The sequence below is a fragment of the Cnephaeus nilssonii genome, assembly GCF_951640355.1.
Source record: "Cnephaeus nilssonii genome assembly, chromosome: 15".
Lineage (NCBI taxonomy): Eukaryota > Metazoa > Chordata > Mammalia > Chiroptera > Vespertilionidae > Cnephaeus > Cnephaeus nilssonii.
The window spans coordinates 42,537,063-42,560,121 of record NC_137086.1 but is presented as its reverse complement, the minus strand read 5'-3'; the positions used below and the strand labels follow the sequence as shown (position 1 = coordinate 42,560,121).

At 52.8% G+C, this 23,059-nt stretch overlaps 1 protein-coding gene across 1 annotated transcript; it reads right to left on the bottom strand.

Annotated features, from left to right (window-relative positions):
• Positions 1-241: 241 nt before the first annotated feature.
• On the bottom strand, positions 242-22,113 carry ATP6V1B1 (ATPase H+ transporting V1 subunit B1). The gene is made up of 14 exons (XM_079792820.1): positions 21,893-22,113; positions 17,480-17,535; positions 9,660-9,758; positions 9,365-9,458; positions 8,689-8,766; positions 7,656-7,795; positions 6,613-6,714; positions 5,956-6,053; positions 4,583-4,706; positions 4,265-4,415; positions 3,942-4,024; positions 3,013-3,117; positions 2,667-2,796; positions 242-2,481 (listed from the first exon to the last, which is right to left on the bottom strand). Exons 1-14 carry the CDS (start codon positions 22,008-22,010, stop codon positions 2,318-2,320), a joined length of 1,542 nt encoding a protein of 513 aa, XP_079648946.1. The 5' UTR covers positions 22,011-22,113; the 3' UTR covers positions 242-2,317.
• Positions 22,114-23,059: the final 946 nt, after the last annotated feature.

The following is a 23,059-nucleotide window of genomic DNA, read 5'->3' as shown; positions in this document are numbered from 1 at the left end:
ATGCAAAGCACAGGTAAGTGTTGTGCAGGGTGTGGAGAAATTGGAACCCTTGTACACTGCTGGTGGGAATGTAAAATGGGATAGCTACTCCGGAAGTGCATTTGCAATCTGGCAGTCCCTCAAAACATTACACATAAAGTCACCATCTGACACCCAGTCATTTCACTCTTCCTTGATGCCTCCAAGTGGGGCATCAAGAGAAATGAAGACATATGTCCACACAAAGACTTGTCCATGAGTGTTCATAGCAGTATTATTTATTATAGCCAAAAGTGGAAACAATCACATGTCCATAAACTGATATATGGATAAACAAAAGGCGGTCTATCCATGCTGTGGAATATTATTTGGCAATAAAAAGAAATGAAGTAATGATACATGCAACAACATGGATGAACCTTGAAAATATTATGCTAAGTGAAAGAAGCCAGTCACAAAAGATCACATATTGTGTGATCCCATTTAAATATATTTGTATTGATTTCAGAGAGGAAGAGAGGAGAGAGAGAAATATCAGTGATGAGAGAGAATCATTGATCTGCTGCCTCCTGCATGCCCCACACTGGGGATCAAGCCCACAACCTGGGCATGTGCCCTGACTAGAAATCTTACAGTGACCTCCTGGATCATAGGTCGACACTCAACCACTGAGCAACACTGGCCCTGCTGTATGATCCCATTTATATGAAATGTTCAGAATAGGCAAAGCCTAGGGCTTGGGAAGGGGCAGAAAAGGGATTTGAGGGGTTGGTTAGCAGTACAGCGTTTCTTTTTGAAGCAATGAAAATGTTCTAAAATTGATTGTGGGGATGGTTGCACAACTCTGTGAATATATTAGAAGTTGTTGAATTGTACAGTTACAAATTGGTAAATTGTAGAGCAGGCGTCCTCAAACTATGGCCCGCGGGCCACATGCGGGTGTTTTTGCCGTTTTGTTTTTTTACTTCAAAATAAGATATGTGCAGTGTGCATAGGAATTTGTTCATAGTTTTTTTTTAAACTATAGTCCGGCCCTCCAACAGTCTGAGGGACAGAGAACTGGCCTCCTGTTTAAAAAGTTTGAGGACCCCTGTTGTAGAGTATGTAAATTAAATCTCAATAAAACTGTTATTAAATGAAAACAACCCTATGTGGATACCCAAAAGCTTTCCCTAAATGGCTGTGAGTTGTCATGGGAATGGGACTTTTATTCCCAGGGTCTCCTTTGATGTCAGTTCTTGATCCAAGAATTCTGGCTGGTTCCACAACACAACGACCCAGAAATGGAACTCAGCCCTTTTTCTGAGGTTCCATTCCTCCAATCCTCCTTGCCACTTAGGAAGTGTTCATGGCTTCATTGTAGATGGGGCAGAGGAGACAGGAGGGATGGTGTCATAGAAGGGCAGGCAGCTTTCAAAGCAACATCCAGTATCCTGGATGCGCTTTACCCATTTTTTAAAATATATTTTATTGATTTTTTTTTTTTTACAGAGAGGAAGGGGGAGGGATAGAGAGTTAGAAACATCAATGAGAGAGAAACATTGATCAGCTGCCTCCTGCACACCTCCTACTGGGGATGTGCCTGCAACCAAGGTACATGCCCTTGACCAGAATCAAACCTGGGACCCTTCAGTCCACAGGCCTACGCTCTATCCACTGAGCCAAACCGGTCAGGGCTCTTCACCCATTTCTAATTGGGGGCTTCTCCTCAGCCTTTCACCCCCTCCCCATGTCACTCAGGCTCTCTCTCCAGCAACTCCCCTCCCTTCCTGTCACCGAACTCTTCCCCAGCATCTCTCAGACAGAGCTGATGAGAATCAGACAAATCTTTTGTGGCCTGGAGCCCATCCTCCACCCAAGAAATGTATCAAGATATTTCTTAACAAAGATAAATATCTTCCAAAGAGAAATTCTGTTGTCGGCTGTAAAAGACACTAATTGTGGCTAGGGTTTCTTGTTTGTTTTTAAAGTGGAGAGAATAGTTTAACAAACCTCCTGAACCCATCATTTGCAGCTTGAACTATTATCAATGCTTTGCCAATCTTGTTTTCACATAAGATAAACTCTTCATCTCAATTGCTTTTCATTTGGGAGCTTTTAAAATGCAAATACAAATGCTCCTATCAGAACAAGACTTAGAATACGGGCTTGACAATCTGTTCTTTCCCAGCGCTAGGAGGCCAGGGAGAGGGGTGGAGCGTGGCCGGCGAGGGCTGAGGGTGGCGCGGTTGGCTCAGGTGTATGGAAACTGGAGGATTGGGGGGCGGGGGGAGCGAGAGGAGGGGTGCTTGGACAAGATGCGGAGGGCAGGGTCCCAGGATGGTGCTGCGGGCGAGGGCTAGAAGGCAGTATCGGACGTGGTGTCCTGCGGCGCCCCCTCGCGGGAGTAGAACTCATCGATCACGCTCTGCGGAATGCGCTTCAGCATCTCCTTGGGGAAGATGCGCAACAGCTTCCAGCCCAGGTCCAGCGACTCGAACACCGAGCGGTTCTCATAGGGGCCTAGGGACCGAGCACGAGCACGAGTGTCAGTGTGCGTGTGTGTGTATGTGTGTGTGTGTGTGTGTATGTGTGTGTGTATGTGTGTGTATGTGTGTGTGTGTATGTGTGTGTGTGTGTGTGTGTGTGTGTGTGTGTGTGTGTCTCGGGGTAAGGGGGTTACTGCCTGAACGCCCCAAGCGCCTCACCCTGGTTGATGAAATTCTTTTCGAACTTCTGCAGGAATTCCAGGTAGAGCAGGTCCTCCGAAGTGAGCGCCTCTTCCCCCACCACTGCCTTCATGGCCTGCACGTCCTTCCCGATGGCGTAGCAGGCGTACTGGGGAGGGGCAGAGCGGGTAGGCGGGCACCGCAGGCTCCTCACCTAAGCCCTGGGGCCTCCGGCATGGCTGGGCTAGGGAGCCACTTTCGGGGAGGGGTTTTGCCAGGAGACAAGCTTGTGGTCTAGATAGGTCTCAGACCTTCAGCATCTGAAGCCAGCCCCGCCCCTCCCCAACCTCCACCTCCTGGAGCCCCTGGGCCCGCTCCTCCCTACCAGCTGGTTAGAGACATCGCCATGGTCCTTTCTTGTCATGCCCTCACCGATGGCGGACTTCATCAGTCGCGACAGGGAAGGGAGCACGTTGATGGGGGGGTAGATCTGGGGGAGCAGAAGGTGTGGCGGAAGGCAAGGTCCAGACTTTCCCCTCCTTCCCACCCTGCTATTCCCCCACCCACCCCATGGTGGTCAGGGGTCCCCCTTCATGCTAAAGAGAAGTGGGTCACACCGCCCTCCTTCATCTCTCACAAACCCCAGGGTTGGGTGTGTAGGTGTCTGCATGTCCAGGGGGGAGATGACATGATAGCGGTGAATGAAGCCTCACTATTTCAAAAAGTTTGATGGTTGGACGAAACCAGGTTGAAGCTTAAGTTAGTAGCTACACAGAAAGAACCGGCTCAGCAAAGAGGAAAAAGTCATGGGGGTTGCCTTGAACACGTGGTCTAACCCAGTGGTCGGCAAACTGCGACTCGCGACCCACATGCGGCTAGTCTGTTGACTAATGAGTTTGCCAACCACTGTTCTAACTCATTGGCACATTATTTACCATCTACTCATGCCAGTTACCCATTGTTTTCTGTTCGGAAAAGGGAAGAGAGATGGTGTTTCTTTAGTATCTACTATCTGCTAGGTGCTTTCTGTTTGCCAACCTATTTTATCTTCCAAAGTGCAACTATGTGATAAGTATTGTTATTCCCATGTTAGAGGAGAGGAAACTAGGATCAGCGAGGTGGAATGATTTCTCAGGTTCCCAGAGCCAGGTCGTCTGGATTCTACCCAGATCTGCGCTCTGTGCCTGAACCACAGTCTTCCTGGGGGTCACCTCCTGTATGGGGTTAGCCTTGCCTGGCTACTCCTAATTCATGGAGACCTGAGGCACAGGAGGGGGTGGAGAGAGCAGAAGGTGGGTGGGGCGGGGACAGTACCTGTCTGTTATGAAGCTGTCTGTCCACATAGATCTGCCCCTCTGTGATGAAGCCGGTCAGGTCTGGGATCGGGTGGGTGATATCTACGAGGAAATTCACCGGCCTCAGTGCAGATGGGGACCAGGTCTCCACCCACTCAGGGCCATCTGGGTCCTTTCCCATTGTGAGAGTGAAGGAGTAGACGGGGCTAAGCAGAGGACAGTGTCTACCCTATGGAGGAACAGAACTCCTGCACATCTGGGCAAGGAAGCTCGGGCCCTTTAAGTGGGGGTGGGAAGGGAGGGCGGGGCCTGCGGAGAGCAGTGGGCAGTGAGGAGGCTCACCATCATTGGGCATGGTGAGGATGGGGATCTGAGTGATGGATCCGCCCCGGCCGGACACACGGCCCGCCCGCTCATAGATGGTGGCCAGGTCTGTGTACATGTATCCGGGGAAGCCTCGGCGCCCCGGCACCTCCTCTCTGGCAGCTGAGACCTGCACCATCCATGGGCATTGGGGTAAGAAGGGGGTGAGAGGCTGAGACAAGGAATGGTGAACGGAGGCTCGGTGACTATGGGAAATGGACGGGGGCCGGCCTGGGTGGGCGTGCTCCGGGGTGCAGGGGCTGGGATGGACCTGACGCCCCTCACCAGCCACCTCACCTCCCGCAAGGCCTCGGCGTAGGAGCTCATGTCAGTGAGTATGACCAGCACGTGCTTCTCACACTGGTAGGCGAGGAATTCCGCAGCGGTCAGTGCCAGGCGAGGGGTGATGATCCTCTCGATGCTGGAGACGCGGTCCGGGTTAGAGTGCCTGTGCTCTGTGCAGCCCCAGGACCGAGTGGGAAGGGACTGGGGGGCTGGGACTGTGCAGAGCAGCAGGGGTGTGGGCACGACCAGCCCCTCTCCCAGCCCCCAGGTCAGGGCTGTGGCTCCCGGGAGTGAGCACTCTACCAGGCTCACTCTCGGCCCGTGGTCCAAGGTGGGAAAGAAACAGAGGCTGGGGCAGGCGGGGAGTTGGGTGAGAGTGGGGCAGGCAGGCCTAGGAGTATCTGAGGAGGATGACAGCGCCCCGTTTCTGAGGCCTGAAGGTGAGAGGCTCTGGCACATCAGAGGGAGGCCTCTTCCCCTGGGCATCGCCTGGGGTCAGCTGGAGCCCTGTCACTGCTGTCCCCAGGGCCCTTTCCTCACTGTCCCCCACTGTCCCCCACTGTTCCCGAGCACTTAGTGTGACTGCTGGGCCCTGGCCACCCCTTTCCGCTCAGCATTCCTGAGTCCTGGGGGTGGGGGGGTGGGGTGGGGGGGCGGGCTGGTGGCTGTGGGTCCCTCCTTTGGTGATGTCATCCCGGCCTCCAGAAGTCTGTCCCGTGGGTTTGGGAGAACTCTCAATACCCAGGACAGTTCATTAGAATTTTTTTTTTCCATCCACTTGACCCCCACTTTAAATGCACATTTTCTAAACTTTAAAATAGCAGGTTTTTTTTGAAACAAATGGTTTAGGGCAGTGGTCGGCAAACTCATTAGTCAACAGAGCCAAATATCAACAGTACAGTGATTGAAATTTCTTTTGAGAGCCAAATTTTTTAAATTTAAACTATATAGGTAGGTACATAGGGAGTTATTAACTTAATTAGGGTACTCCTAAGCTGGCCTTTGCTAAAAACTCAAGGGGCCAAAGAGCCGCATGTGGCTCGCGAGCCGCAGTTTGCTGACCACTGGTTTAGGGAACCATCTCGTTAGTGGTGACTTTTGGAAGGATGAGGAGCCCTGACTCGGGACGTGGTGGATCGCAGGCTGTGGCGGGGCAGAGAGACTGCAGGCAGCAGGCAGGGGGGTGGTCCGGCTCCCTCTGTCTCTTCCTGAGCGATCCCTACCCCTTACCAGCCTCAGTTTCCCCCGCTGCACAACAAGGGCTTGTTCTCCCAGCCCTGGCCCCTGGCTGTAGCTCTGGGAAACCCCTGAGCCCCTGGACTCTGGGTCCTGGAAGGAGACAAGGCCCGCTGCCTCGGGGCAGTCGGCCCCAGGAGAGGACTCACGTGGGGTCGTTGGCCAAGTTCAGGAAGAGGCAGACGTTCCCCATGCTCCCATTCTGCTCAAAGTCGGACTTGAAGAACCTGGCCGTCTCCATGTTCACCTGGACACACAGCAGGGAAGCTGGGGGCGGGCCCTGTGGCCGGAGGGCGGGGCCAGGCCCCTCCAGCCTCTTCTCAGCAAAGCCTGTGGACGGACTGTCTCAACCGCTCTGGGGTGGAGAGGGCAGAGCTGGTTCGCTGCCCAGTCCTGGGTAGGGTCTCATCAGACCCCAGAGTGTCAGGCTTCTCCAGGGTGAGCTCTGCTCAGTGCCATCCCGCCTTCTGGGCCAGCTGCTTCCCATTAACTTCCTGCCCACCCCCCACACCCGGGCCTTTGTATCTGGCCCCCCAAGCTGTCTTGTCTCCCCAAATTCCCTTGTGGACTCACCTTATAGCTGCCATGGCCTTTGGGGTGCCCTGAGGGACACATGGCCCTAGTCACCGAGCCCACCGCACCCCTTCAGTCACGCTCTTGCCTCTCCCACCTACAGGCCCAGATGCTGACAGCTTCTCTCGGAGAAGGAGTGTGCCGCCCCCGGCAGATCAGGCCATGCCAGGGCCCAGGGAGACAAAGCTGCCCACCCACAGCTTCCAGAACTTGCCACCTGCTAGCCCTCTTACCCCCATGGCTGCAAAGACGATGGCAAAGTTGTCATCGTGGTAATCCATCACGGCCTTGGACTTCTTCACTAGCCCGGCCTGGCGGCAGATCTGGGCAGCGATCTGGGGGGAGGGGAGGGAGGGTTAGGAGGAAGGACGTCAGAGCCCTCCGCTCAGAGGGCCATTGGGGAGGGTGGACGGGGCAGCCCCGAGTCTGTCCCCTGCCAGGACTGCAGTGGGAGGGACCCACAGAGATGAAAGGGCTACCCCCGGCCCTCCAGCTCCTCCCATGGGAGACACTGCCCTGGTCTGCGGCTACTAGGGCTGAGGGTGCCTGTCAGAGGAGCAGGCGGAACCACAGTGCCAGAGAGCAAGGGCCTCAGCCTGGGTGTGGGGCAGCTTGGCCTTCAGAACCCCTGCGCCTCCCCCACCACCCCCCACCCGCCTGCCGGGCTTTATCTGGGCACAGACTTGCCCCGGACGGCGGGGTGAGGAGCGGGCAGCCACACAGACCAGACGTGTGTGTGAGGTGGAGGACAGGGGTGCTATGCCCTCTGGCCACTCACACAGTTCGAGGGTGAGCTGGGGCACAGCCGGGAGTGTCCGGGGGGTGGGCAGGGGAGGAGCATCTGGCACCCTGGCACCCCCCTGCCACTCTTGGTGGCAGAGGCGGGCAGGGACCTGCCCAGGGGGGCTCCGGGTGGCCGTGGGGCTGGCATGAGAGGGGTTCACTCGGTGCACAGAGTGAAGCCCGTGACAAGGCCCAGTGGGTAGAGCTGACAGCTGAGCAGGGCTGTCGCCACGGGGCTACCCATGGGCTCTCTCGTGAGCCAATGAGCGCCCCACTCGCTTGGGCAGAGGTGTGAAGACCTGCTTGGGGATGACGAGGAGTCCTGTGCACCCTGCAGACCTGGGTTGCCAGGGGACAGTGCCAGTCTGGATGCCGAGGACCCCCGCACAGCGGACCCTGCCTACGCAGCAGAGGCCTTCCCGCTCACCTGCGATCGCCCGCCTCTGCCCTGTCCCTTGTCCTTGGCGGTGCCTGGGGGCTCCCCGGGCCTTACCTCGTTGTGGGGGAGTCCAGCTGCTGAGAAGATGGGGATCTTCTGGCCACGGGCAATGCTGTTCATGACGTCGATGGGCGAGATGCCCGTCTGGATCATCTCCTCCGGGTAGATGCGGTCGTAGGGGTTGATGGGCTGGCCTGGGAGACGGCAACCAGGGACCTGTGCTCAAGGGTTCAAGTCCGCCCTTGCGCTCCCCAACCCTCCTCCACCTCCAGAGCAGCACTGTGGACAGCATTCTCTGCCGTGATGGAAATGGGCTCTCCGGCACCACCTCCTAGGGGAGCTACTGAGCCCGTGAAATGTGGTTTTGTTTTCATTTTATTGAAATGAGAGTAGTTTGTTAAGTAGCCCCATGTCCAGTGCCCCCTAGGACAGTGCCGCCCTGGGACACTGGAAGCCACAAGGGGGCGGGAGCTCAGGCTGAGAGCCCTGTGGTCAGAGCCGGGGCCTCCTCCAGACTGACAGGTGCTGTGCAGGGTTAGGACGACCTGGGGGTGGGCTCAGAGGCCTCCTGTTTGAGGGGATATGTGTTCCGTGCTCTGCCTCCGACTCGCTGTGTGACCTTGAGCCAGCCAAGAGGTCCTCCATCACATCCTCAGTAAACAGATGTGGTAGGGATGGAGGACTCAAGACAGCCCCCCTTTGAATGGGTGAGAGCCTGGGAGGGGCTGAGTCTGCCTGTGCAAGCCACCCAGCCAGCTCTCCTGGGCGGGGCCGGGAACCAGAAGGCAGGAGAGTGGTGGTCCTGGGGCACCTGTGGAACCCTGCACAACGATGATGGCATCCTGCGGACTGGACGTGGAGTGCTGATGGCAGTACTTCAGGGTGAGGGGCCCTGGGGGTTCAGAGGGCCTTTGCTGCTCTCCTGTCACATGCCATTGGCCATGAGTCTGATCAGCCCTGGAGGTGAGCCCTGGCCTGTGTTCGGTGCGGAACGTCCAAGGACAAGTGGGCAGAGGTGATGACTGGGCGTGGGGAAGGTGGATGAGGGCTGGATCCCAAGAGCCACGTAGGCTCTCCCGTCACTCACCATTGATATCCAGGAAGTCCTCCGCCATGACCATTGGCCCCTTGTCAATGGGTTTGCCAGAGCCATTGAAAACCCGACCTGGGGGTGGGCAGGGGCATTGGAGAACGCTCAGGGCCAGCCCTGGGTCCCTCCCTGCTGCCCACCTCCCACACCACCACCAGCTCCCACCTGCCCCCCACATGCCAAATGCTCTGTCTCCTTCCCCCTCTACCCTCGGTGACCCCAGAGAGCTGGCTACAGTGACTGTCTCCTTGGGAGCCTTCCTTTCTTTCCTGGAAACCTTCATAGGCAAGGCCTTGGCCCAGAACAACCACTCTCATGGGGTGATTTGGGGGGCTGGGAAGAGGAGAGGGCCAGGTAGAGCAGATCTTGGGAGAAAATTAGGGGATGTGCAGTCCATGTCAGGCTGACCCCATATAGATGGCTGCCTGCTGTGCCTCTAGTTTACTGAGGCTGCCTTCCTCATTCACGGAACACCTGCTGTAGTCAGGCCCTGAGCTGGGGCGAGGGTCAAGGAGAGAAGAAGACGTGACCCCTGACCTCAGAGAGTTCACAGGTGAGGCAGACATGTACACAGGCAGTGACAATGCAGCGTGCTAAATGCTTGGTGGAGACGTTGGATGGCAGGACAGACGAGCATACCCACCCTTGTCCCACCCTCACCCTCACCCCTCACCCAGCATGTCTTCTGACACCGGAGACCGGAGGATGTCCCCTGTGAATTCGCAGGTGGTCTTCTGAGCATCAATGCCAGAGGTCCCTTCAAATACCTATGGGACAGGAGGTTAGCGACTCTAATAAGGGGCTTGCACAAGAGAAGGGACCCCCATTCTCCCATTTATGCCCGCGCTGAGCAAGGCACTCTCAGGAAGATGGGACATTTCCTGCCGTTGGAGCTTGTCAGATAATGTGGGAACGTTGTGGGTGTATTCATTTATTCAACCAGCCAGCATCTCATTGACACCACTTACCTGAACAATTGCCTTGCTCCCAGACACCTCAAGCACTTGCCCACTCCTCTGAGTCCCGTCTGGGAGGGTGAAGTTGACGATCTCAGCATACTGGGCGAACTGGCAGGAAGGGAGAGCAGCCCAGAACAACACTAAGACCAGAGGTGAAGCTCCTGTCCCCTCCCCAGCCCTCCTTGGTCAAGTCCCACGCTTCTGTCCCCCCTCTTGTGCTCAGACACTGTGGGAAACAAATTGAGGGGCCGGAAGTGGCAAGTTTGAATTCTTTTCCGCAGGCAGTATACCTGAATGGGTAGAAGCACCAACGTTAGAGTTGGAAGACTAGAGTTCGAATTGAAGCTCTGATGCTTAGAAGCTGTGCCGCCTTGGGAAGTTATAGAATCTCTCTGAGCCTTAGTTTTCTCATCTTTAAAATGGGGGTAATAATAATAATAGCTACTTCACAGGGCTGCTATGGGGAAAAAAAGAGATAACATATGTAAAGCCATTAATTGAGGTGTGCTCAGCACCTCATAACAGCTCAATACAATTTAGTAGCTATGATGGCTGTTTAGGTCTGTGGGATGGTCCAGTTGCCGCTGGAGACTAACAGAACACACTGTGCACACTCCAGGAGCCAGGTTCCCATCTTACCCATGTCTAGAGGAAGCTATGAGCCGGGTCAGGGAAGCTGGGCTGGGCCCCTCCACACTGACACTGGTCCTCAGCTCCCATCAGCACTGAGAGAGCTAAGTCCCGTACCTACACTTCCTTCCCAAGGGAAATGCCGGAGAGAATGCATAGCAATCTGGCTTCCCAGATTGCTGACTTACTTCAGGGAGTAAGTTATAATCTTAAGCCAATAAAAATAAACGGTAAAAAGACAACTCCCCTCCCTACAAAGTTTCTAATATTCTGGAAAATCAAAGTACTTTTCTAAATACTCCTTGGACATTAGAGGAAAGAAAACAAATGACAGGTGAAATAGAAGAGACTAAAAAGGCATCACTTCGTGTCATGACCGATAGAACACATCAAGCTGCGCCATGTTTTCTGATCATAATCAGAGGAAGACAGAAATCAGTAACAAGACAGACACAATTCATACTTTGGGGAATTTAAAGGCATTCTAAATATAGATGAACTTATTTAAAGGCATTCTAAATATAGAAGAATTAGAAAACATTTAGTACTAAACAATAATGAAAACCTATATATCAACATAGATGTGATGCATGTAAAGATTTATGCTTATATTAAAAAAGATAAAAGGTTGAGGAAACTAAAAAGAACAGCATTAAAACTCCAAGAATGTAGAAGAAATAATAAAAGGACAGAAATCATTAACAGAGAAAAACATATAATAGAGAAGCTCAACAAAGCCAATTGGTTCTTTGAAAGCCTAATGAAATAGATCTCTGGCAACACTGATTTAAAAAAAAAAAAGCAGGCATGAATAAATAATTGTTGGAACAAAAAAGTCAAAAGAAGCTATACTAATAATACTGAAAAAGTAATAAGAGGAATTATGAACAACTTTATGCAATATATTTCAGAACTTAGATGAAATGATTAAAGACTTAGCAAAATTCAACTCAAATCAAAACCAATTAAAAACAAAATGAAAAGTCAGAATATTCCTATAACCATTAAGTTATTAAATAGTTTAAAATTTTCCCACAAAGGAAACACCGTCCCAGGTCGTTTTACCAGAGAGTTCTAACAACTAAGGAACAAATAGTTTGAAACTCATTCAAGCTTTTCAAAAGACTGGAAGAAAGATATGATCTTTAATTCATTTTATGAGGCAAGCATAACCTTGTTGCTGAAATAAGAATTGTGGAAAAATTATAGGCAATCTTACTCATAAACATAGAGACCAAAATCCTAAACAAAACTTTAGCAAACCAAGTTCAGCAATGTATATATTACATACCTATATGTCTATATATCTACATATACACAAGTTACAAGTAAACCAAATCATAAAAAAATTTTAAAGCAAATATGAAAACAAACACAAACAAGTAACAATAATAAAAACCAAGTTGGGATTATTCTAGGAATTCAAAATTAGTCTAATTTTAGAAAGTCTATTCGTGCAATTTCTTTATTAGTGGATAAAAAGGTTTTAAAAACTTGTCATCTGAAACATTTTTTTAAAAAGTTAAAAACCCTCAAAACTATCCATGATTAAAAACGAAAGACAAGAACAGGGATCGGGAGGTCAGATATAAGGTGATGAAAGGAAACTAGACTTTGGGTGGTGAACACACAATGCAACATACTAATGATGCATCACAGAATTGTACACCTGACATTTATATAATGTGTTAACCAATGCTGCCCCAATAAAGGTAATTTTTTAAAATGTAAGAACAAAACTACTCTATGAAAACAGAGAATAAAAGGGAAATTCCTTTACCCCCAAAAGTATCCCCCAATCTGAAAATATTATCCTCGATGGTATAACGTATAAACATCCCTTTCAAAATTAGGAGCAAGACAACAGCACCTGCTGTCATCATTCTGTTCAGTGTGCACTGGAGGAACTAGACAAAGTAATAAGATGAACAGAAAATGAAGATTAGAAGGAAACAAAACGGCAAAATGAAAATCCCCAAATCCTAAACCAATAAAAAGCATAGCCCTCCAAACACTGTAGACCAAGATGCAGAAACGATAAATTGGTACTCAGTAAATCAATCAGCGTATTAAATAAATTACAAGTAGGGTTTATTCCAAGAATGCAAGCCTAGGTCAATCAACATTAGGGAATTTGCCAACAATTGACAGCATAATAATAATAATAATAGGGAGTTTGTCAACATAAGTGAGAAGAAAAACTCCATAGGCTTAGGTAAATAGAAACTTAAAAGGTGTTTGACAAAGTTCCGCAGCTGTTTCTAATACGATTTTATGTAAAACAGGAGCGGAAGGCAACTCTTTGAACACTAGACTATTTACCAAAAGCAACATCAACATCCTGGTAAACGGTGAAATGCTAAACATTTTCATTTCCAGTAAAATCAGTAACACAGAGCCGCCTGTATCACTGTTGTTACTTAATTTTGTTTTTTTTTGGGGAAAAACCTCCAAACAACCAAACCAAACCAAACAAAAAGAAAAAGAAAAAAGTATGCCAAAACCATAAATAATGTTCTTTTTTTTTTTTTTAAGTGGTCAGAGGAGGAGACTCTATCCTTCAAAAATGTCAAAGTCTCTCTGGAAATGTTCCAGATTATAGGAGACTAAACAAACATAATGACATAATAATGACCAATAGCAAGAGACATAATTTCCTTTACGTGCACATGATATTATAGAGCTAGAAAAACCCAAGAGGCTCTAGTCAAAACAAAAACAAAACGACAAACCCCCGGATTAATAAGAGAATTTGGCTGAATACAAAATAAACATATAAAAATTAAATGCTTTTTCTTCCTTTTCCTAGCAACAAGCAGAAGAGGAAATGAAAAAAAAGCATTCCATTCACAATAGGGCCAAAACTCATAAAAAGTTGGAAATAAATTTAACAAGAAAGATATGAGAAAAGTAATAAAATTTTATAGGACATAAAACAAGCCCTGAATAAATGGAGAACACTGTTTTTCAAGACAGAATGACTTACCATCATAAAAATATAAATCCTTTCAAGAGTATATAAATTAAATGCATTCCCAAAAGATTCTTGTTTCTCCTGGAATTTAAAATGACCTTAAAATTCACATAAAAATGTCTGAGAATATCCAGAAACAGTTATAGAAAAGATCAGGGGTAGATTGCCTTAGTGGTGCGTGTTGGTGTGAGCAGACAAATGGATAAGTGGGACAAACTAAAGAATCTGGAGACAGAAGCCAGGTTTTAGGGACTAAATATGGCATGTTAGTTCACAGGGGGGAAATAATTTATTGAACAAATGGTGCTAACATAACAGGTACCTACTGAGAAAACGCCCACATTAGAAACACAAATACATTCCAGGCATGTAAAATTTTTATATATAAAGCTAAGACAAACAAACAAAAGTCCTAGAAGAGTTTTTATTCTTCGCCTTCTTTCTGAATAATCCAGGTAAAAGCAGGATGGGAGAGATGGCTTTAAGACAAGACATCCAGAAGCCATCAATGAAAAACTGGAAATGTTGGATGATATAAACATTTTTCCTTTCCATTTGGTAAAGATACCATACACAGATGTGAACAATAAACAAAGCGCTCCCCCGACTCAAGCCACACAGCTCACAGAGTGAAATCTAAACAGATAAAAAGATGCTCATCCCCCCTCGTCCTCAGGGAAAAAGGCACAGAAAAGCAAGCCAGGACTCATTTTCATCTATTTGACAGACAAAATGAAAGCAGAGAACATAATCAGGTCGGGCAAGGGTGTTGAGAAGTGAGTCCACTCTTATAGGGTTGGTAGGAATGTGAGTTACCTGAGTTTTGCTGGGATAAACCCCAAACTGTCAATGTCTATTTAAAAACAAACATACACTTTGAGCCAGCAATTTATTTCAGGGCATCTCTCCCATAGCAGCCATAAATACATCAGTATAAAGAGGATATATATTGTTGTACTATTTGGAACAGCAAAACCCAGAAACATGCTGACTGTCTATGAATAAGTCACAGGACAGCCATACTATCCCCTGCTATGCTGCTAGAAAAAAAAGAATGAGTAAAATGTGCATCTATTAGATGCTTTAAGAGACTGACACCAATGTAAACCTCTGACATGCCTATATTTGCCAATATATAGCAGGATGCTTACATGGGTTATTTCAATAGGTTAGGGGCAGATAGTTAAATTGTATGTCTTCTCTTTGTTTCACTAGATCCAAGGAGCATTTAAAAAAATTAAAATGTAATAAACATTTGGAACATGTTCAAATGGTTATTCACCATCATTACTGTCATCGTATCCCCTGCTCTTCACAAATTAGTGACCTGAATGGCCAGGGAGGCGGGGCGGATGGCTCAATTTGCCAACCGGGTGTGACCAGCGAGGGGTCCACTCCCCCGGGGCACCCCTGCTGGGGTTGAACCTGAGGCAGGAGGGTAGGCAGCACTGACAGTCACCGAGGGAAGCTCTGGCTTGGGTCCCTCCTCGACCTGTGAAGAAGATGCCTGGAAGGCGACCAGATTCTCCTCAAAACCACCCCTCCAGACCCTTTGGAGTGGGGGTTTTGGGAGAGGGGGCTAGGCCCAAGAGGAATGCTCAGAGGTCCGCGGGGCGGCTAACTCCCAGCCGTCTTTGGCTTCTCCGCCACAAGAGGGAGCCCGAGAGCAAGGGCTGTGTGGCCTGGGACGCAAGAGAAATGAGTCCCGGCTCTGTTCCCTCTGCTGCTCTCTGAACCCGCCACCGGCCTCTTCGCGGAGCTGATGGTGGACCGCTCACCTCCGGAGGAAAACTGCTGGACCGAGCAGAGGCCAGAGTGGGCCCAAAGGAAATCAGACAATGGGCCCCATAGAAACCAGGCAGCAGGGTGATAAAAAGGCATCCTTTTAATGTGGGTTTATGTGGGCGAGCGAGGGTGGGAGGAAAGGAGAGTGAAGACGGAGTGGCCCAGTGTGTGTCCCTGAAACATGAAATCAGAGAAAAGGAACTTTAAATAGCAGAGAGACCACAGTCACACAGTAGGACGAACTGTCAGAACCATCACACCCAGGCATGGGACGTGCAGCCTGGGATCCTTCAGGAGAATGCCAGGCTCTGGGTGTTCCTGTGTGGATATGGGTATCCATTTGTAGGGAGTGGTGGGCACAGCCACTGAGTTCGGAGCAGAATTCCATGGAGCGACAATGAGCTTTCAATGGGAGGAGTACGTTTCCCAGCCACCTCCTGAGCAAGCCTGATTCCCTCGACTCTCACTGTCGTTACCAAGAGCATTGCAGGGAGTGGGGACAGTACAGGACAACCCATCTCCTCTGCTGGGGAGTCAACTGGGTTCTCAACCAGCCCTCTCTCAAGCACGGGGCAGCTGCTGTACACACTCGGAGGGTCAGGGAGTTCTTAGGAAGACTGGCAGGAGCTTACAGCTCGGAAGATCAGATGAAACTGTGGGAACTACCCAGAAAATGCACAGAGACATGAATACATACCTTCAAACGTTTGCATGCAAGTTCAAGGCCCTTATATATCTGATCTACACAAAATTCTTCCCCCCATATTTTTCTATCTGAGGATGGAAGCCGGAAGTTAATTGCCTGTGTGATTCAATGCGGACGGGAGGTGGCGCTGTAGAGGAGGCATTGTGGCATTTTGCCCAAGCAACTCCAGAACAGGGGAAGGGGTGAGAGACAGTGACGAGGGGTGCATAAAGGTGCCTTCTGAACTCATAAAACGAAAACTACCGATTCCTCTCCTTCCCCTCGCAAGCCCAGGGTCCATCTATCAGTTATCCTGTTCTTTAAGAGTTCCAGACGTATGCGATCATCATAGAACCGTAGGTCTGGGGAGCTAATTCCAGTTTCCTAGTCCAGCCCATTTTACAGTTGAGAAAATGGGTGTCTGCCTAGGTACTGACTCTTCATATGGCAGCGAGTCCTACAGACTGACAGGTAGAGTAGGGAGTGTGGCGGAGGTGGGCGGGGGCAGAAGATGGCACCAATGTTGAGTCAGGCATATGAGTGCATCTGCCTTCCAGCCAGAGCTATTGGAGAACAATAATTACACATTTACCCGATGGATCCTCACGGCAGCACTATGGTCACTTGATAGATGAGGAAACTGGGACCTGCAATCCTAGTTCTGTCAATTGGGAGTGGAGCCCAATATTCTGTATTTCTAACAAGTTTCCAGTTGGTGCTGATGCCGCTGATCTAGAATTGACAGGTGGCTAGCAGAAGGGTGGAATGAAGCTGGGATTAAAAGTCAAGAAGCCTGAGTCAGACTGGCCCCAGTGCACACACACATAATGGCTCCACCACACTGCCTCTCAGGGCGTCCCCAACATTAGTGGGTCAAACAGTAATGTTCACTGAATGTGGAATCAGTTTTTCAGAAATGAGTGGGTCTGATTTCTTTAGTATAGTTGGCTCAGATTTTGTGTTTTTTGTTTTTGAATATTTTTATTGATTTCAGAGAGGGAGAGAGATAGAAACATCAATGATGAGAGAGAATCATTGATCGGCTGCTTCCTGTACACCCCCTACTGGGGATCAAGCCCAAAACCTGGGCATGTGTCCTTGACTGGAATTGAACCTGGGACCCTTCAGTCTGCAGGCCAACACTCTATCCACTGAGTTAAACCAGCTAGGGCTGGCTCAGGTTTTGACAGGTCCATATTTAGTCATGCTAATACTTATTTATTCATTCATCTCATTCACTTATTCATCCTTCCTTTGAACACACTGAGTTCCTACAATGGGCTGGGTGTTCCACGAAAGTGCAGTGAGGGGCTCTGGGAGCTCATCAGGATTGATAAAACACCATCCATGCCCAATAGGAGGGCACAGAGGGGAGAAATGGACAGGGAGGTAACATGTTGCCGGGTGGTGACCAAAGGCCCCAATGGATGGGATACTGACAATGAGGCAGTGCACAAAGCTGAGGAAGTTACAGGCAGCCATTCTAACGATGAAGAAAGAGGCGCAATAGTCTGGATTCCCCAGCTCATTGGTGATAGAAGCAGGCCCCCCAAAGCCTAGAGTAGGACCCCCACTGGAAGGGCAGGAAGGGGAAACTTTGGGTGGCTGGGCGAGAGCTGGGGAGGAAGATGTGGGCGTGAGTGACAGGGGGCATCTAGGGGCAGGGCAATTTAGAAGAAATTCTGCAAATCCTGCCCAGGGGTCAGGGACTCCTGGGGTTTGGCCTTGGTGCCTGGGAAGAGGCGGAAATCTTACCTTGACCTGGTCCAGCACCACCAGGGGCCCATTGACGCTGCACACGGTCCTGTAGGCTGGGGGAGGAGTGGGGGAGGGTGTCACATCCAGATACACACACACACACACACACACACACACACACACACACACACACACACACGGGCATCTTTGGCCTTCCCTTCCCTCCCTCTAAGCACCAGCCCCTCCCCTCCCTGGCCTGGGCCATCAGGGTCATTAGCTGTGACAGAGCCAGCCACCATTGCTGTAAGGGTCATGCCCCTGCCTGCAGGGCTCCGCCGCCTCGGACACCTGCAGGAGGCTGGGGGGGGGGGGGGCAGGGGCCAGGGCAGAGGTCCCTCGGAGTCCTCCCCTCCCCCGCCACAGAGAGGCCTTTCTCCTCCCTGAGGCGGCTTCCCCTCCGGCCTCCGCCCCTCCTCACCCACTCCCTCCTCTCTGACCCCCAGTGTTTCCCAAAGCTCCCAGCCCCCAGCCGTGGCCGATGGCCCCCCCCCCCGCCCTCACCGGGACCACACTTCTCTCTATCACCCCACGCTGACTGAACACTGTGTGTGGAGGGGGTGCAGGCACGAGTGAGAAAAACCAGCCAGCACCCCTGCTCTGCCAGGAGGCCCTGCCAGGGCGGCTCCGGGACTCCCCAGGTCCACCAGGGGCCCGTGGGGGAGGAGAGAAAGCGACCAGGAAGGAGGAAGCCGCCCAGCAGTGGCCGCAGAGACCCACAGAGGGGGAATGCGCTGCGCTTGCAGGGAGCGATTGGGTTACACATCAGAAACACTTCCTGGCCGCTGTTGGGGCCCCAGGAGAAGCAGCCCTGCCCGGCAGGCAGGAAGCCTACTCTGGCTCCTCGAGGGGCCGGCTGAGGGGCCCTGGGGCCCTCCCTCGCCCATACCCCTCGGGTACCGGAGGCCTTCGCTGGGGTCCTGATAAAGCCCCAACGAGACAGCTGGGGGGCAGGAAGTTGGCAGGCAGGATGGGCAGGGTCTGTGAGGTCGCTGGGTCACTCCCAGGCTGGAAGGACAGCCCAGGGGCGCGTGGTCCACACACACTTTTAGCCGATGAGGAACACGGGGCCCCTGTCACACAGCTCGCAGGTGGCAGAGGAGGGGCTGCGACCCTTCTTCTCAGACACATTGCCTTAGGCACCAAGCCACCCCACACCGAGGAAACCAAAGCCCCCGCTCACGCCCCCTGGTGGTCAGACTCCTTACTTTTGTTGGATATGAGTCACTTTCACTGAGACTCAGGCTAGGAAAACCCACTGGGTGAGGGTGTTTTTGCCCAGATAACTGCAAGGCTTTCCTGGGTTTAGACAAGGAAGGTAAGTCCCTCTTGGGTTTGGGCCTGGAGCGGGGTGGTACTGGGGCCGGGTGCTGGACCAGAGGAGCGGGAGGGCACTTCCTCCGTCGGCCCTCCTGAGACTTTGTGGCCTCTCCTCCAGCTGCTGGCCCAGCCCCTCTCCATTGTCCTAGCTGACACTTCGGGTTGCACTTCGGGCTGCAGGCTCGGGGAGCCCCTCCCTGACCCTGTCTCCCCACCGCCTTCCCTGTCAAAGACTCGGCAGGGGGCTCGGGCAGCCCACTAATTAGGGCGGCCCCGCCACACACCTGCAGAGTCCTGGGAGCGGGCTGAGGCGGGCGCCCAGGCGTGAGGCCAGGGTGGGGGCAAGCCCGGGGCAGCAGGTCCCTCACCTCCTCCCTGATCCTGCCGGAGGGATTAGGGAAGGGGGGCAGGGGCTAGAAGGGGAGGGCTCTTAGAATCAGCCCGAGACCCTGCCGGGTGGAACTCTCAGTATAACCTCTCTGGCCTTTCAGTTGAGGAAACTGAGGCAGCCAGGGGTGTGGCGCTCAAGCCCCTGGGCAATCTGACCTGGTTCCATCCCTCCAGCCAGGCCACCAGCCTGGCCATCATCACTTCTGCTCATGCTGTGCCCCCACCCCTTACCCTACCAGCCTAGCAACTTGTGCCCCACACCACCAGATAAAGCTCCATGCCGCCTCCTCCCCTGGGGAACAACTCTCGCTCTGGGGGTGGCAAAGGGGCCCCTTCTTCCCTGGAGTGGACATTGTTGGGGTTCACTCCTCACCCCAACTCCACCTCCCAGCTTCTTTCTGGCTCATTCCCTCCCCAGCCACTGAAGTGCCTCAGGCCACCTCCTCCTCCAGGAAGCCTCCTGGATTCACCCCACCCATGGGCCCCATGAGCCCTGGGGCTGGGAGCCAGCTGCCTTCCTCCGGTGCTCCTTCTGTCTCTACACAAAGTTCTCCTGGGAGTGCTTATAGGCCCCGGTAGAAGGCCAGACTCGGAGGAGGAGTCCGGCCCAGCTTAGGAGGGCGGCAGCTCTGGGTTTTGTGCCTATTCATGCCCCTCCCCGCAGGGAGAAACCCCTCAGGCCCTGAGGAGGAAAGGAGGGAATTGGTGAAAGCTGAAGGTGCAGGGCACAGGGGGAACCCTGCCTGCCCTGGGGGTGGGGGCTGGCAAGGCGGGCGGGGGCTGGCCCCAGGATGTGCCCTGTGAGGACCCTGGGGGTGGCCTTTGTCATTGCAATGACATCTCTGATGCAGCTGTGGAGCCTGAAGGGGCTCCCCCTGCACTGACCCTGGCCTCTGGGTCAGCGGTTGTGTGTGAACACACTTGTCCGAGTGGGGTCCACACAGAGCAACACACTTGCAAACCTGGGGCTGGCGGGGGGGGGGGGGGGGGACGTTGCTGCCACCCCTGGATTCCAACCTGGGTCAGACTTGACCCAGGGCTTGTTGACTATAAACAAGGAACTGGCTGGGAGGGATCTGACTGGGGGTGGGGGCAGGGGTGCAGCCTGCAGGGTTCCTGGGAGGGTACATTCCAGGGAGAAGGAAAGCAAAGCATGTCGGTCCAGACTCCAGGACCCACAGCCCACTCAGGACCCCGGGATCCCGGCAGCTCTCCCGTTCCCACAGGGAGGAGGGATGACGGGAGAAGCGGACTCCTCTCGGGTCTCCAGGCCTGGGCTCTGGACCCAAATGGGGCCCAGACACTGCATATTTCTGGGCCTTGAGGACCCCTCTGCCTTGGGGCGGATCTGGGCCTCCATCCTCCCTCACCCACACAGGGCAGAGCTGGCAGGGCATCTGGATCAACCTTACACCACTCCCCTTGTGCTCACACCCCCTGGGCTCCTCCCGGGGGGGGGGGGGGGGGGGGGGCCTTGGGGCTCCGCTCCCAAACGCAGACTGGGCTCTCAGCCGCCTCTCAGGCCACTCCTCCCCCCATCCGATGTGTAACTGGAGAGGAGGGAGGGGTGGCTGTGCTAGACCAGCTTCACCCCAAACACACCCTCCTAGCAGCCTCTGGCTCTGCTCAGCTGGTGCTGGCCAGGCCGGTTTCCTCCAGTGGGCTGGGCTGCTGAGAATTCTAGACTAAGCTGGGCAGGGAGAGTGACCTTGGACTAGGAGAGATGGTGGGGGGGGGGGGGGGGCAAAGGGCTCTCTTTGGTCCTCAGGGCCTCACCGGGTTCTCTGTCCCAGACACCTGAACTTGGGCCACCTCTGCAGGGCAGGCCCTCAAGCCACTGCAGGGCCACGCCCTCTGCAGCCTGCAAAGATGCCCTCTGGCACTCACACCCGTACACCTGGATGCCAGGCGCTCCCCCTCCCCTGCTGCACACACACAGACATGGACAGCACCTGAGCACACCTCCCCGTGTTCTCCCCGTGAGCATGCACGCTTGAGCATATACACCCACACGTACACACCCTCACCCTGAGTGTACAAGTTGCACACACAGTGTCTCCCTTTCCCACTTTGTCCAAAATGACATAGATACCCACATTTCTTCACTCTGATCACACACACACACTCAAGCTGCCACACCCATTCACACATATCCTCACGGGAGTGAAGATGGGAACACGCAGGCACGTGCCTTCCCCGGTTACACACACAGGCATCCACCCCAGAACGCACACACGGCACGCACCCATTGATGTGACACACGCAATGTCACGTAGGTCCCATCCAGAGGATGCACCCAGCTCTGCATTGCTACACATCCCCCCCAGTGAACACTCGACCACACGTTTCCTCATGCTGGGCCTTGATGCATACCCCAAACACACACGTTCACACACACACACTCTCAGGGGCAGTTGGGTGCTCTCCCTGGACTTGGGGTCTCCATGCAGGTCCAGAGTGATGACAGGGAGATTCCTGCACCTACCCCCCTGCCCTCTCCTCTGGAGTAACCTGGGCTCGGACCCCCATCTCTCCACCTGCCGAGGTGGCTCCTGTGCAGGCAGCTTATGGGATCACTCCACTGGACTGAGAGCCCCCTAGGTCACCCCCCCTCTGGTCCCCCTCTTTCCCTGAGGCTAAAAAGCAGCAGCGTCTGAGGACCCACAGCCCACCCCACGCTCACCCACGGGGGGTCATACTCACTGACACGGGGGTGAGTAATGTAGTTTCGGGTGACCGCCTGCATGTGCTGGCGAGCTGCGCCCAGGTCGCTACCACTGCTGGGGAGCCCCCCAGGCCTACTGTCTACCTCCATGGCCATGGCGAGGTGTGGAGCTGGAGCCGAGTGTCCGAGCCTGCTGACGCAGGTCCAGCACTCCAGACCCGGCTGGAGCTGGAGAGAGCCGACCAGCCTGCCCCCGTGGCTACCCCTCCCCTCTCTCCTCCCCTCCTCCCCCTAGTCAACTGTAAACAGGGAAACTTGGTTTCCTGGAGCAATTCCAGGTCTGGGAGGCGCCCTAGGCCACCTGAAGCAGAAGGATGGGGGAAGGGGGCACCCGGGTCTGGCTGGCTTCTCTCACCTCTTGTGGTTCCTCCACCCCAACCTGCAGCCAGTGTGAACTCATTTCCTCCCCCGCCGCCCCCCCCCCCCCCCCGGCCTGGAACTTCAGGTGCTCTTACAGCCCCACACCCCTCACCATATCTCTTCCTGGTCTCCCCCCCTCAATCTTCGCTTCACCGTCCCCCCCAGCAACCTGCCGTCACCCTGCACCCCTTTCCCTGACCATACGGGGTACTTCTGCCCCTGTACAACTCCATTATCATCTTTTTTTGAGCACCTAGGGAGGATCATTCTTGGATCAGCTTCAGTGCCACCTCCTACAGGAAGCCTCCCCTGGATCCTCCAGCACAACAGAGTCACCACACATCTGGTCTCTTGCCTGTGTCATGCCCTTGAAGGGGACCAAAGTTCTGCCACCCCAAAGCTGCCTTTTGGGATTTTGGGGACTGATTTTAAACTGGTTATTAAGAAACAAGAGGCTCAGAAAGAGCCTTTGACCCGCTCCCCGTTCCTGCCGAAGAGATCAGATGGCAAACCGGCTTCAGGAAGGGACCCTTAGCACAACCACCTGACATTACTTAGTTAGGCCCCAGCAGGAGCCTGTTGATGAGACCCCCACCCCCCCCCCCCTCACCAGGCCCGTTGGTTTCTGGGTTGCCGAGCCAAAATCTACCTCCAGGTGTTCCGCTCTTCCCCAATTACCTGCAAATCACCCACTTTTGCTTTTAAAATCGAATACCCCACTGCCCCCTTTTCTCCTTTGTCCAAAATGACACATATATCCAGTTTTGCCTCGCTGTCTTTGGATG